At 38.0% G+C, this 16,559-nt stretch overlaps 1 protein-coding gene across 3 annotated transcripts in view; it reads right to left on the minus strand.

Annotated features, from left to right (window-relative positions):
* ANO3 (anoctamin 3) overlaps nt 1-16,559 on the minus strand; it is a 233,326-nt gene that overhangs the window by 197,998 nt on the left and 18,769 nt on the right. For 2 of the 3 annotated variants that reach the window (XM_084520760.1, XM_084520758.1), the window contains exon 1: nt 3,677-4,545. The exons of the other annotated variant lie outside the window; for it this stretch is intronic. In XM_084520760.1, the coding sequence (XP_084376886.1) occupies nt 3,677-3,830 (154 nt within the window). In that variant the 5' untranslated portion in view covers nt 3,831-4,545. Of the gene's footprint in view, nt 1-3,676; nt 4,546-16,559 lie in introns of those variants that run through there. 3 annotated transcript variants of the gene reach the window in all.

Genomic DNA, 16,559 nt, shown 5'->3' on the forward strand with positions numbered 1-16,559 from the left:
ATTTCTCATTTCACAAGGGTCTGAGGGCTACATGTATACTCCATCCCCACTTACGCTCATGTGTTGATATTTAATAAAAATATTTATTCACGAGAAAGTTATACAAAAAACATATTCTGGCACATATTAGAAGGTAAGTCAAGAAATGCGTGAGAACGTTTTTTGTCTTGCAGTCATAAAACAAAAACCAGTAGATAAGGCCATTATTGTAGGTTGCATGTTTCCAGTCACTTCCACAGTAGTGAAATGAAACAGAATAGCACCTATCAGTGATAAGGTTTAAGCCTGAACAAATATTTACAGTTGGAATAGAGGCTGGCTTTGCTTCTTGTGAGAACTCTGAACTGCAAATACAAAAGGTCTAGATCACAGAAATCTAGTTCTGCGTTTCTTTTGCTGAAATAACCTTCAGGTGCCCATTGGTCAAGACAAATTGCTCTATCTGCAACAGAGGCCTTCACGTTATTTCATGTTATCATGTATTAAAAATAAAGTTCTTTGAAGTTTCTTTTTTTAATAAGGTATTTACATTTAAAAAAAAATCACTTTATTTTCTTAAGAATTGCTTGGTCTCTTTAAAAACCATCAGCTTCAACATTACCATGTGTTTACAGGATGTCTGCTTCATTCAAGCTTTCACTCAGAGTTCAGCTGACCTTAGTGCCATGGCAATCAGTTGACATTGGCCTTTCACTTGGTCACTAAGCATTTTGTTAAAGAAGGTCAGTTCAAAATTCTATCTTTTGAAACAGTCTTGATATTACACTATTCAATAGCGTAATATCTGATCAAACCATCAAGATGGTTCATGTGGAAAAATCAGGACACACAGAGGTTGACAATACTGTCCCTCACATTCTAGGGTATTACTTTAGAATATATTGACATTATTGACATTATTGATCACAGATCCCAAATAAATATGCCTCGGGGTTGGTACCTGCATCAGTGATGAAGACAGTGATATACAGAAAGTTAGCTTATATATATTTTATTTAAGAAGATTTGCATAGGAAAACAATTGAACATTTATATCCCATTGATAAGGGTATGGTTAAACCAGGAAAAAAAACAAAGTTAAGAAGTTTTTGTGTCCAGTAACTCTGAATAAACATCAGGTCTTCTAATGACAATTACATTTCCTGTTTATAGAACATTATACTATTTCAGGATATTCATTTTTCTGCATTAGCACTGCTGAGTGCCATGTTTATAATTAAACAACTGGCACACTACAGGAGAAGGCTTTCTCTGAAGTGACCGTATTTCTATATTGAATTCTGTTTTGTACATGGTAAGTCATGGCACAAGTGTGATAAATTACTTTTCAAGAACAACTCAATGCATGTGAGCAGAAGAAAAATATTCTAATGCTTCTTCTAGGTTTACACTGAGTTCTAATGTTTTATACTTTATGCTATCTATTGTTGGTGCTTGGTATGATTTTAGAACAGTTCTTTAAATCATTTTCAAAAATACTTAATTTCTTAAAAACCATCAAGACTAAGTGAAAGATTTGGAATCTTTAGAGAGTAGAATACTATGGCACACAGGAGCCAGCACCAGAAAAACCAGGTGCAACACCCTGAGGCATGATGCATGTTGACATCTTGGAAAATTTCTTATCCTATTGTCACTGCCTGACAAAAATGTTTCTTGTTTCCATTGCTTAAAAGGTTTCATTTTGCCTATGAGACAGCACTGCTAAGAAACAGATGGATCTTGAAGAAATCAGATTCTTTTTAATACAAGCAAAAGCTTTTTTTTTTTTTTTTTTTTTTTTTTTTTTTAATAGCCATGGGTGATCAAGAAGTTCCTTTTAGGAAATGACATGTGGAATCCGAATGAAAGTTGGCCACTTTCATTCAGATTTCTGCCAACCCAACGCAAGACTGAACTACGGATGACTTGCTTGCTTCAAACACTGGCAAAATATATCAAGGAAAAGCTCCAAAGGAAGAGAAACTGCATTAGCACTCCATTCCATGGACCACAACCATTCATCCAAATCAGAAATATGAAGCATCAGCATTTACCTCATTCTTCTCATGATACAAAAACAAAAAAAAAAGCCCCCTAACACATAGGAAATGCATTTATGCAAGATGATCCTATCATGCCAGCCCAAGTATACCATTTTCAACAAATAATTCCAATAAGTAATTCTTCAAAAAAGTATCTTATTTTGAGCATAAGACTCCCACAAGGTGGTTTTATTTTTTTTCCCTCTCTCCTGCAAATGTGTTACCATCCCACTAAAATACACTGCTCAAGCTGAATATTCATTTTTGAATTGATTGACAAGATAGGCTAGAACAGATTACTTGGACTTCCTGGTAATATAGCAAAGCGCATCACCTACTGCAGGCACAAGTACCTTAATGACAGTCTGGGGTAGGAGAGGTAATTTTGAAGTTACATTGCAGGATCCCAGGGAACAGACAAATTCAATTCCTGAACTTGCAAAGACCTGTTTCCATAAAATCCCCAGATTCCACAAGCATTTCTGCTATGAAAAAAACAACATAAGAAATATAGTAAAGTTGTAAAAAAAAAAATAAAACCGTTTCTAGTAAGGAAAGCATAATATATTTTTTCTTGCAAGAGAACAGATAGCATGGCATTTGTCCATTTTCAAGTGCAAGAACTGAGTTTAAGGACCAGCTGTTCCAGAAGTTCTTCAGAGTTGAAAATGTCAAAGTTATATCCATATTCACCTACTTGAGCTGAACGGAAGTTGCAGTCTTCCAGATCTTGCAGGTTATCCTGTTACAGGACAAGTGTCATATATTCAGATATTGCCTTACATTTCTCTTGCTTACATTTTGTTCCAGTGATCATAAAAGCATGGAACTAAAAACCAGATTATTCCTCAGGAGCAGTGCATGTCCACATACATGTAGTCCACAAGATACTAGTCATTCTTACACAGGATTCCCTAAATGTATTTCCATTCAATGCTTTAGTAGGCATTAAAGACTTACGTGAGATTATATTGATCAACTGTGGTTCTGTTAGAAAAAAAAAAAGACAGCCACATTGTGTATGTTTTTGTAACTGAATTTTTAGAGAAACTCAAGTTTCAAGACACTTAGTTAATTGACATTTTGGGGGGGGGGGCTTGTTCTAGCTCTATCAGCTAGAGTAGCTATATATAGCTATTTTAACACCTGCCCCAAAATAAAAGCTATAGATGAGTAACAATGGTCATGGAAGAGCCTTATAGCATGCACGTTTCCAACTTCACAAGCCCTGATGTGATAAAGCTAGAGGAAAGCAGAAGAGGAGGCACAGCACAAGCACCAGAGGGCACACCTCAGGTACACACTGCACCAAGTGTAATGCCAGCCAGCACAGCTCCTCAGGCTGCTCTGATTTCCATTTAGATTAGAACCATGTTAGCACCCACATACAGATTGCCATCCAGGTAACACAAGGCAACAGCCTCTTGGGCTCTTCTAGCAGTACCTTGTATGCTGGAATGCTCAGATGATGCTGAAAAGTGTTCGCTTGCATATGTGTTCCACCCTTTATCTTAAGTAAAAACAACTTCAGATTGCATACATGTGACAGCAAAGACTGCCGTGTTGCTCATCTGGTCTTATAGTTCACTCACACGTTACAGGAGTCAATGAACACAGAGCTGAGGAAACAGTTTATATAAAGGCAGGCTTACCAGCTGGTGCAGAACGCGAGCAGTGAAGTTGAAAACCACGATAATCGGCACATAAATCACTCAATTTGCCTTCCTTAAAGTCTGACTTGGAAGCCTTTTTGCTCTCAAATTCATCTGAAGAAAGTTTATCCAGTTCAATTAACACTTCTGACATTGTGAAACAGTCTCAGTGTAACTCAATAAAAACCGAAGTCAATAAAAGAACAAACCACCTTAACTTCAGCTTCTTTGCCTTCTGGGGAAAAAATAACTTCCTATCATAAAAATATTACCCCAAGCCGTAATAGTGCAAAATGCTTTCAACTTCCTTACTGACTGAGAAACTCCATTTCCATGAAGCTGTTCTTCCAGCTCTGCGGCATTTGCTAAATATTGCAGCTCTTCTTTAAGGTAGAAAAATACTTCTTTAACAAGTTCTCTTCTCGGAGTGACAACAATATTATAGCATTCCTGCAGAGCTGGTACAAAAATAGAAAGGCTAAGTGGAGACATCTGTATCTCCGCTAAGTTCTGGACTAACTTTAAGAGTCTAATTCCCATTTTGTTACCCACTGGTCCGGCTGGGAGGGGCTAAGCAGTACCAATGAACTCAAGTGCATCCCGCACGCCAGCCTGGCAGCTGCACGGGGAAGCTGCTTCTTCGACAGCTCGGTTTCCTGGGTGAGCGCTCAGGTCTGTGTCCAGGATGCACGCAGCAAGACGTAGGCACACCACACACTCCATCAGTCCTTGAAAACAAGCAACGAACAGCTCTTGGTTCCTCTGCTCCATGTTTTTAAGGCTTGATTATACCAAGTTCCTTCTTAGGAAAACTACTAGTAGTAACGTTAAGCCAGCCGGCTCAGCCCTGGAAGCTTTCTCTGCACTTCTCCCCCAAGCTGCGATACCAATAAACCCCGGCAGAACTCCCGAGACCCGATCCGCTCCTCTCCCCTCGTTCAAGCCTCTGCCCCGGCAGCTGGAGACGCCACTAAGCAGTGCCGAGGGAGGCACCCGCTGGTGGCAGGGGAAACTGCACGGCTCCAAGTTTCCCTGCAGGACGGCAGAGCTGCTACAGCAGGAGTCGTCATCCCTCCGAGTGTGCCACACGCGAGTTTGTGCTAGGGAAAAATCAAGCCTGACTAGAGAAAAGGCACCTACGGATGATGCATAAGGTATTAGTTGCCTATCACTTGCTTACCTTGTTTGCTAGCAGTAAATGCATAAACATCTATGTGGCCACACAGTTTGTAGGAAAAAGTCTCTTAAATGGTACCAAGGGGACAAATCCCAAATCTGTAAACTCAAGTTGATAGAGAGGAATTGCCAGGGCAACCCCAGCTAATATGACCCTCGTTTCAAGCCAAGCCTTTGGCAGTTACCTCTCCAATTCCCATGCTGACTGGGAGCAGGTAGAGCTCCCCTGTGCCTGCGTGGGAAACGTATCCGTCAAGCAGCACCCAGCTGTCAGCCAAGGAAACCCCAAACATCACAGTGGGACACTTCTCCAACTTAAGGAAACTTGCAGAAGGAGATTGTCTAGGTGACTTACGGTCAAAGCAGGAAACCCAGGTGTGGAACAAGGCTATTGCTACTAAGAGAAACAGTCAAGGGGCACTGAAATTCAGAATTTCAGTCACAGGGGAGGCTTTCCAAGAGGCCAGAAATAATTTGAAGCAGTTCTTTCATTTCACTTCAATTAATGCACATCAGGAGTGGGGAAAAAAAGACAGCCTGGTCAAAGAATCACAGCACTTCCCCAAACTTTAGAAATGGTTATGTAACAGGGAAAACAAGCAAGCCAATGTTACATAGTTTGGAAGGCAATTCCAGCACAACTCATGCCAAGAAAGGCAAAAAAGCAGAACTGACATACAGCAGTGTTAATAGAACCTTATTTCAGTTTTTAATTACATCAAGTCTGGTTATACTGCTATTGATAGCTGAAGTAACATGATGGTATTCTAAAACCATCTTCCCCCAGTCGAAAATGCTGGCTGTTAGTGACACATTTTCCTGTGCTTAGCTGGGTATCTGTGATTTTTTCCAGCATATGCAAACAAATTGACTTCCTGTACAAGTCTGTATCTGATGCTTTAGGTTTCTCCAGAGACACTGAACTCAGTGTAGCTTACTGTAAAAATGAAGCATCTAATTATTATGTTACTATTATGTTTTCTACATAGCTACTGTGTAACTCTGAATATGCAAATCACTTTAAGACATGTTAAATCTTTAGCAGTGTGACCATTTTTCATTTGTATATTTTTTTTTCCTTTATGTTACGTGTTTATGTATATCATATGCTAACAGTAGGCAGTGCTTCTCATTTTTTCATCAATTTAGAGATTCCCCAAACTGGTTTACCATTTATGCATTACAGGGTGTGTGTAAAAACCCTGAAATACCAGTTAACTGTGCTAACAGGTAAGGATCATTTTACAGTGGTAGAAGATGACAGCATATTGATCATGACTATTTACTTTTCATTTATCTACTGAAAGCAGTTACGTAGTGCTGAAATTTGATAAACCCTACTCTTCTTTTCCCTGTGGCCCATGGAAGGCCAGAACAGCAGCAGATACCTATAGACATTTCCATGTTATTAAAGCAAAACAGATGTGCAGGGCCTAACACTGCACCTGCTTTGGCAGCGCAGAGCTGAGCCAGCCTGTGAGCAGCTCAAGTCCTGTATGGTGTGGCATCTTCGGCATCTCTCCTTTGGCATCCTCATTCCTCTTTCAACACCAACAGTAGAAGATGGAAAAACCAGGATCCTGATCTATTTTAATATTATTTCTATTGGCCAAGAGGTTTATAGTAACAAGAAGGAAAAACACTATCCAATTGTCCCTTCTGGCAAGGTATTAGAACAAAATCTTAGCAAATAGCATAGGAACAAACCATTTTCAGAACCTTAAGTGCCTGAAGGTACTCACATTAGGCACTGAACAATCAAAAGCACCAAAACATGCTGTTCCTCTGAAGTCTTGAAACAATCTGACTCTTTTAAAGTTGCTCTGTGAAGACATACTCTAATACATCTGGTCAAACATCTATACATACTGGTAAGTTATTTACAATAGTCTCATGGTTCTCATGCTTTGTCAACAGAGCATCAGAATTTGCAGGTTTTGGAATGTGAAAGTAGGGTTTATACCACTAGCAGTATTTTAGAGATAATAGAAATTTAATTATCATGAACCATTCAGATATTATGATCTAAAACTCAAGTCACGCCGAACCAAGTTATGAATACTTGTCCCTCAAAGACTACAAATAAGAGAATGTCAAGACAACTATTTGTCTCATTTGTGAAAAAACTCTTAATTCAAGAGAAGTACATGTTTACATGTATACGGTAATGAAGATGCATTGACACAATTCTCCCTTAGTCCAAAGTTTCAGTGCTTAGGCCTTCATTTAATTGAAGACCCAAGCTTAATGCCCTCAGCTTGGACAGAGCTGTGCCTATTCCCAGAGACTTCTCTGTTCGAGTGTCAGTGGGGAATCCATGTGTTAATTTGAACCTCTTGTCATACCCATTTGAACCACAGATAAACAAGATGTTCAAAACAGAGGAAATTAGTTCTCACCTTCTTAGAACAAAGCTAAACTACACTGGAATTATATTGTTTCAATCGCAGTAGATAAGCGTATTTGTTTATATTACAAGGCTAGCATGCTTCAAGCACTGAGAATGTGGGAAGTAATCTAGAGATGGTTGTGCAGCATCTGCTTAGAAGTGCACTATCTTTGTTTGAATATATATGCCAAACACCTCTGGATCTCAACTCTCACATAATAGTTTTTAGCCTGACTATATCGTTCAACAAGCCAACTGTAGTCCAACAGCAATTGGCAAGGACTTTGCAGTGAGGACATAAGCTTGATAGATATCAATGGACAAAAAAAAGCAGAGGCTTCAGTGCACTTCAAGGAAAAAAAATGCATCTGGCTGCATGTTTCTCAGATAAACCAAACAGCATGGAAGAGAAGCAGTAAGATAAGCATTGATTAATCAGTTGAATTAATTTGTCTTATTCCTGGATGTTTGTTAACACAACCTCAAACTGTGAGAAGGCACAAAAGGAAGAAAATAGAACTAGTTCTGAAACAATATCTAAACAGGTCCAATATAAAACCACCTCATTTTTATTACGAATAGCTACAATCCTTATTGAGGGTTTTGGTCACAGACAACCCACCACATCAATGGCCAGAAAGAACTTCTCAACAGAAAAGGCATACAACAGAAAAAGCAGCTGACCCAAAACATCTTTGCACAGAAGCTCTCCTAAGATGTTAAGATGTTGAGTCACATCTTAACATTGATGATTTCAAAAATAATGGTGTTGCAATATCTGTACCAGAGACAGCTTCAATGCATAAAGAATCACAGAATCACAGAATTTCTAGGTTGGAAGAGACCTCAAGATCGAGTCCAACCTCTGACCTAACACTAACAATCCCCACTAAACCATATCCCTAAGCTCTACATCTAAACTCCATCTAGAACTTCATTTATACCTAACAAAAGAATTATGTTTTACCTAATACATAAAGAGACCATAAATACAGCATGCTGTAATGAACCAGAGCAGTTTTTAAATAGCAAAAAAGTTTATACTACCATAGCACATGTTTAACGTTATCTTATCAATTAATTCAAGAGCCATTTATATTTCCACAGAAGTGGTTATTTACATTGTAAGAAGAGGTAAGGAAGAAAACTCCATCTGTCTTCTGTTAACAGACCCAGGAATACCTCAGACTGTCTGCTAAATCAATTGAGGCACTATTTGAATTTGATTATTTTACTGTATCATCTTTATCTGTTTTGAGCTGGTAGATAAGTGAACCAATTCTGGCTACACTCTGCTGATGAATTAACACATTTGAATGTTTTGCAAATAGCTTTGCCTGCAATATTGAATAATCCATCTTAAAAGCATAGTTTTCTACTTCCCATTTTCTTATTTAGTGTTGTTGGGAGGCAATATTTAATTATGAATTAACTATCCCATAAAATTTTCAAATTCCCTTTTGAGTTTACTGCAATTCTTTGTTTTCAAAGCATTAGTGCATGATTCAATGAAGAACTACCCTAAAATAGGTCACCATCATCCTCCCCAGGGAAGAAAGAACAAAATTAAGTAGCCAGACAGCACACTGTCATCACCTAACTTTACCAATTATAATAGGAAAATAAATTGGGGAATACCATTAAAGGCAGACATGCACTTAATGAACTGCAGTCCAAAAACCCAAAGGCTATTTAATCTTAGCACTTCTTAGTTGTAGAAATACATTATCTAAATTTAATTTAAGCCAAACTTCTGAATATATACTTGCTGACAAGACATATACAAAATGCATCGAGAACATACTCTGTCATTCAAATGCAAGAAGATCATTTATACTGCTGTGTCATTAAAAAACTGTTTTGTCTTGAGCAAAATGCTCATGTTTATTTTGCTCCTAGATAATGTTAATACATTTCCAATTACATTTTATTTTGATTTTTAGCATGCTGAACGCAGTCAGCAAAACATATCACAAAATGGATCATTCCTGTTTGTGAGCAACAGTGACAGTTGCAATCAGTTTATGTTACAGTATTACCAATAAGAAAACAGTACTTGGAAGTTTGCATTAATTTACTTTCGAAGTAAAGAAATGTGAAGGGAGACCACTAACGAAGATCTGCTGATAACAGCAAGCTAAAACCAGGTTGACCTATTACACATTACTGATATTCATCTAGTAACTACTTTTCAGCATTCGTTGTAATATCAGATAGTTACTAGGATAAGAGACCATTCCCATAACGCACTACAAACCTTATGCTTTGTCACACAAAGACCTTTTGCAGTTGCTAACAACATGTTCACATGGTTGAAGCAATGTGTGATTTCCACTAAGGTGTTGCTTGTAGCCTAAAGAGAAGACCAAAATACCAACAGCAAAGAGATAAATGAAACAAAGATCAGCCCCTGGTGGCAAAGTCCAAAACCGAAACATGCCCTAGTTACAAAGCAATTACTCCTGAAATCTCCTCCACAATGCTTGACAAACTTCCTAAAGGCCTTCATATATTTTTCTAGTTATATGCTACTTTTACACAGGTTCTAACAAACACAAAATTGAAAGCTATGCATTACTTTTAGTAACTTCAGCTAATTAATTTTAGATATCAATTGCGGAATTCAAATTTCATCTAAGATATTAATGGGTGCAACAGAATGCTCTGTACAACTGTTTACTGTTTCCAGTAAGACCTCACAAACAAAGCAAGACATCAAGACATTGTTTCTACCTTATCTATAACCAAAATAGGAACTATGAAAGTATATTTTTTTCATACTTTTAAGACCCATGCAGACAAGCATATATTCAATTGGTTTCAGAAACATTTAGTTGTATGGAAGATTTATTTCCATGACAAAACAGAGCTGCCTAGGTTCACAAAACTCTAGAATGATAGCTGGTTAAGGAACTTAACTTATTAAGCATAACATACTAAGTAAGCACATCCTAAGCAACAGGAAATTAAACAGTCCTCAAACGTTCTCTTACTGCTTACTTAAAAATAAGATTTTGTAAAATGCAATAATATTTCCTCACAGACAATGGATGTTACTCAAAGCACTAAGTCATTCAACTGTTTATTTCACATCTGCATTTTTTGAAGTTGGATTTGCATTTACCATCAGATTACTGAAGTTGTTTCTTGAAAAATTCACATGTACAGTCTTTGAGATGCACACTATTTCCTCAGTGCCAGGCAGCCACTTTGAGCATGCTTAGCCTGTGAATGATAGACTTGCTCAATGAATTAATTTCAAGTAGACACTAGGTGTCTGACTTGCTTCATGATAGTACATGCTTGTTGTTGAACAGAAAGGTAATGGGAAATATCAGAGCAATTTAACCAGAGAGAAACCATTCCCCTCACCCCACCCCCATCTGGCCTTATCTTTTAGTAACAGGAAGGCCTACTGTACGTACATCTGAAATTTGGGGGGAAACAAAGGACATGATTTTGTGGCTCAGCTCTTTGTATTGCTGGTTGCAGTTCACTGTCTATAGAGAACATACCACTAGCCAAAAGTAAATGTCAGAGTCAGGTCTGGCATTTCAGTGATGTTCTCACAAGTCCCAACATGTAGAAATAAAATTTTCCTGTATTCCCCCCCACCCCACAGCGGTTGTGTTCAGAGACCTATAACAATGTCAACAATTGTTTCCTTGGTCCCTTCCTCTCAATCCCTGATCCTATCCACCTGCGCTGTTAAAATTCTTCCGTAAATCAAAGTACATAAAAACAATGCAACTGTTTCCCTACCAGTAGGTTCCTGTTCAGAGAAAGGGTTGAACAACTACTTATTTTACTGAATACAGTACTATTCCATAATTCCACCAAAACATCAGGGCTTGTTTAGAGGAAAGAACAATTCCTTCAGTACCTCCTAGCTCTTCATTACTAGGGAAAAACACTGATTCTAACTAACCTTTTGGCTGGAGCTCTGTGATTTCAGGCTTAAAAGGGGTGACTGCATTACAAGTTCTGCTGTGGAAGAAACCTCTGATAAGGTAATTCATGCATTCAATTACACTAGGATAGCAAGAATCATGTGCACAGACTGCTTAAGAATCAAAAAAAGTTTTTCAACACCATTTGGTCAAAGACCTGACAAGTACAGAAACAGCTGAATTATTTTTGAAAATTATGTGAGCTCTCAAGCTCTGATGTTTCCCAATAATCTGTGGATTTCAGTTTTCAAAAACTGTTGTATGACTGAAGCTCTCTGAATTGAACACATCTTATGTCACTGATATAACAAAACCTGAGGTCAAGAGCTGCTTTGCAGAACTGCTTGCAGCAAACTCACTGTGGACAGTTTTATACCAAATGTTGGAAAATTTGTTCCCTTGTAACTTACAGAACTGCAACAGCTGTCCCATGCATTGCCTGCCTGCAGCCTCCTGTATTTCCACTGAGAAGAGGGTACAAGCAGGGGTAAGGAACACGACTGGAGCATGCACATGCACAACAAACAAGCCTGTGCAGCAGCTCCAAAGCCCATGGAGCTGCAGCTTCAGCATCACATTTTCTGCAGAAAAGGACTGAGGGACCTGCATGTCCCTACATTCCACTATGTTGGATGTTTTCTCCCTGCCAGCTTATGATACCCTAGCAGGCACTTTGGACAGGCAGCTAGAGGTGCGCTGTTTCATATAAAAGCCTTTGGATATATTAAAAGCCTTAGAAAAACTGCCACACCTAATTACTTATTTCTTCTTTTCCCAAACACTCTTTTTAAATACCAACCTCAAAAATTACAATAATATAGCTCTCTTGAAGTTAGAGTGAAAACAAACATAATCCCATTTCAACACTACCATAGCACACACAGATCCTCTGATGTCTGTTCAACAGAATCCTCACTTCAACATTATAGTATGGCCTCTAGTTTTAGTGAGCATCCCTTGAACTGCTGACAGATCTTACACTGCAAAAAGATGAGTCCAGATCCCTCCATTTGCACTCATTTAATAGAATACTATACACGTAATTCTGTAGAAGGGGATATTAATATCAATTACAGTGGAAAGGTGAACCAACAATTGAAGGTATGCTCCAACAACAAAATCACTGTCCTGATTGCTCCCTACAGAATGATACTTTTCTGCTGTGTGCTCTAAGGAAGCTAAGTTTTCTCACCTTAGAAGATATCTTGGATACAAGCAAACCCAAGCAATACAATACACAGATTTAATACTTCAGTCTACCTGAGATTTTTTTTAAATAAAGGAAACAGAAGATAAATTCTAAAGACATCCAAGTCTTCAGAAGACGAGGACCAACGTGAAGACTTCAGGAAGCAAAAATGCACCTACAAACAGTGCAAATCCTCTTTGTCAACACCAGTGATGGGTACCGAACGCTTTTCTAGCCCGAGACAAAGACCTAATGAAGAAGAAAAAAAAGGTTATAAATGAAAAAAATTGTGCTGACATTAGAGTTAGTTCTTTTGCATGAGAAAGGAAGAAGCTTTCAGGAACAGGACCTAATAGCTTGGGAGAGAAGGAATCAAAACAAGCCTAACTACTTGAAGTCTTCTCATATTTACTGAAAGCTGCCCAAGGCACTTTGTATAAGCTTAGCAGACCTAGCTGACTTTCCTTCAGTGATAACAGCCTGCAGGGCTATCATGGACTTGAAATAGGAAGATTTCAAAATCCTGTCCAATGTGTAAGGAGCATGTATTTCAGCTTCAGAAATGACCGATTCTTAAGTGGCTCCCAAGGGGATCATTTTTACTACTGAAAATTCTGTTTCGGAGCTACATCTTTACCTCTGCAGTCAAGCAAGTGCAAACTGGAGTTTGACAAGTTAGTGTTGGCAAACAAGGACAGTACAAATCACTGAGGTCTTCAAACCTAGTCCCTGGTGGTCACAGGCAGTGATTCCATCCCCTATTTTCAAAGACAGTGAAAGAATCATTGAGGAACCTTATGGTGTGTCATACTAAGCAGTTCTTGATTCCTGTATGGCAAGAAATAATCACAGAATCATATAGTGCAAGTGCTACCTAATCCTTTCACAAATTTTTGGAAATAGAGAAATTAAATATTTTTTAATTTTCCCAAGACCTTCACCTACTCTGTTCTTTCCATGAAGTTACCTAGCTCCTCCTCTATGCAAGTTGTATTCTGCTTCCACTCCTACCAGGAAAATTGTTCTGCTACTTCAAAATCTAAGTAGGACTTGTAAATTACAGAAAGACCACTTTTAGAGTATTTACTCTTGTGGCACTACTTTCGCTTCAGAAAAGGAAAGGAATTAGCTACATTGTATGCACCTAGAGTTGGCTCGCAGAACTATCGCCATAAACCCAAGACAAGTTAGTCAACTTTGTGGGTTTCAGATTTCTATTCCGTAAGATCAGCAGCCTGTTTGGATTCACTCATCTTGGAGAATTTACGTCAGGTTGTAACACAGTACTTAGATCCTGTATAGCCTCAAGCTGCAGTACTAGCACTTCCCTAACTGCAACAGAGATATCACTGCTGATCTCTCCCAAGGATATGAAGTTATCGACTCTAACTTCCTGTTCAACCTGTTTCTTCTAACATTTGGGATGAATACCTGTCATCTTCAACTTCAAGATGAATTTCCTGTAGGGAACCACATGAAGTTCTTAAATCACAAGATAGTTTATGTCTAAGAAGAAAGAAGTTATAGAAAGACCAGCGTAGTTGCTGTTTCCCTTCCAATAACATTTCACTGTGGCTTCCTGACACTTCTGTTCATTTCCGCACACAAAATGACTCCACCTCAAAATATGCTATAATTTTCTCACAGTATTCAAGTTCATTGCATCTTCCTTCTCTTTCTCACTGTTTGTAGTGCAGTTACAAGGTTACATATTAGCAGCCAGAGTACTGCCTCCAGTTTGAGAGATCAACTATGTCACTTTCCCATTTGTGACACTGATTTTTTTGACCTTACAGAGTTAGTAAGACCTGTTGATATTGTCACAGGGTGGTTATGCCTCAAACAGCCACATCGCATTTCGGACCTACTTTGCATCGGCATTGCAATAACTCAGTTGCCAAAACAAAATTACCTGCTTCTGCTGGACAAGGTAGGCAATGGAACCAGAGCCTGCTGAACATGCTGTCCTAGAATCTCTGAGCCTCTGCCCTAAGGCAAGTGTTCTTCTAAATGATGGAAAACAGAAGGACCAGCAAGACAGCTGCTGCTTGAGAAGAGTATTTTCACTCATTTGCACTTAATGTTTTCACTGATCTGCAGTAATATACACCTCTGCTCACTTACAGTAACCTTTAGCCTTTAATTTGTATCAGGCTAGCAAACTCCTGTTCTTTCATACAACTGAAACTCTCAGAAGTGTTGGAGTGTAAAAGCTAACACTCATATCTGCTTTGCTTCCCTTACAAGGTAAAACAGACCTGGACAGTACATAATCTGCTACTGTTCAAACACCTTTTCCCCTACCTCTGAGAAATTTACATTAACAATTTATTTACCCCCAAATACAGCAAGAGCCAGGAATTCAGTGAAAAATTTGAGCTATGGACATTTATAAACCATTTGCATTTTCAGATCTTAGTTTTCTATGCAGTACTATTCAATTGGTATAGTTTCTGCAACTTCATATATTTTGAACATGTTATGAAAGATTCAGCGTATGATTTCCCTTTGAGAAGAAAATTTACTAGTAGTAAAAAATTAAGGAAAAACTTGTAACAAACATTTGTATTCAAATATGCGTAAGTTATACCTGTCTAAGCTCTACTCTGCCTTCCTTTCAACTGTAAAGAGAAAGGAGTTTGTACATTTGAAGATACGAAGTAAGAACTTCATTGAAGGAATATTTTGGATTTGCAAATACCAAATTGACAGTATTTCTAAAAAGTTCTGCTAAAGAATGTTCGTTTTGGGGGTTTATTCTTGCTCTAGCCTATGTTGTCTTCTTGTGTAAGGAGATTCTGGACCACATCTGTGTCCATATGAGCTTGGATATCAACTTCCACTGCAGAGTGCCAACTATCTTCAAGGAAATTGAAGAATTCCTTGAGAACTCCACACTGTTTAGTCCCCAGAAGATCAAGTCAGCCTGCAGAGTTTTCACAATCCAAAAGGACCTTAATTGCGGAGATACAGAAGCCACATGGAAAATTAAGGTAGATCTAAATCTAAAGTTGGCACAGTTTTTTAACTAGACTTTAAAGCTATTAAAGCAACACGATAGACTATGTGCAGCTTTTAATTTCTACTTAAGGAGCTGTGTTTCAATTTATCATTTTTTTCTGCTTTTAAAGCTTTATCATTTAATCCTTGGTTTACAAACATCTTCAGCTATCTGTTGCCATAAGCCCTTCCAGACTGTTTACAATTTTCAATAAGTAGTCTGAGAGGTTTCACATAAAAATGTTGGAGGGCATAATTCCATCTCTGAAATTTCTACTTAGTAGTTAATAGTTCCAACAAGTTTAATAACTTGTTACTTATGACTCCTTCACATCTGTAGAAGTCACTATTTTACATGAAAACTGTAAACAGTGTTTCTAATAGTGCAGAAAAAACCCTGACTGATGCTAATAGAAAAAGATCACTGGTAACAAAAATCCTTATTGTCTATGCAGCCACTAACATTTAATAGTACTGATCACTGTGCTGTCACCTACTAGAGACCCAGAAGTTCACCTCTAGCATTTAGTAAGCACATTTTGTCCAACTGTCTGATCACTAAGTTTTTGCCTTCATTCCACACAAAAACCTCATTTCCTCATTAAAAACACTTTGTTTTTTAAGCTGTCAAGTTACACTTACACACAGAGGAAAAGTATAAACCTAGAGACAAAATGAATACATATATGCGCAAACACGTTGTACAGAAGTAATAGAAAAAAAACACATTAAGGATTGCTCAAATCCCTTTCTGGCTTCCCATAATGGTGCATCATAAATCCACACCAGCTACTCATTTAAATTAACTCCCACATTTTATCTGGGAGCTGCACAGAAAATTGAAAGCCCTTAGTTTTACTTTGTAAAACTAGAACTAAGTGAATATCAAGTTGTATATATGTAGTTTGATACTCAGATGAAGATATTTCTTACAAAAAAGCAACTCATTTATACTGCTTTCTAGTCCTTTGGGGATGGGATGATTTTTTTTATTTGCATGTGAACAGTTTCATTTTGCCTGTATCTTTCCCCAATACAATGTAAGCACAAAACCCAGGAAAAATGACTTCTAGTTTACATTACTTATTCATTTGTGTTTGACATAGACCAAAAAGGCTTACCTAGCATACTGAAATGCAAGGTTTTCAAACTTCTCTCTTTCTATATACTCATATCTCA

This window comes from Aythya ferina (genome assembly GCF_964211825.1).
Source record: "Aythya ferina genome assembly, chromosome: 5".
Classification (NCBI taxonomy): Eukaryota; Metazoa; Chordata; class Aves; order Anseriformes; family Anatidae; genus Aythya; species Aythya ferina.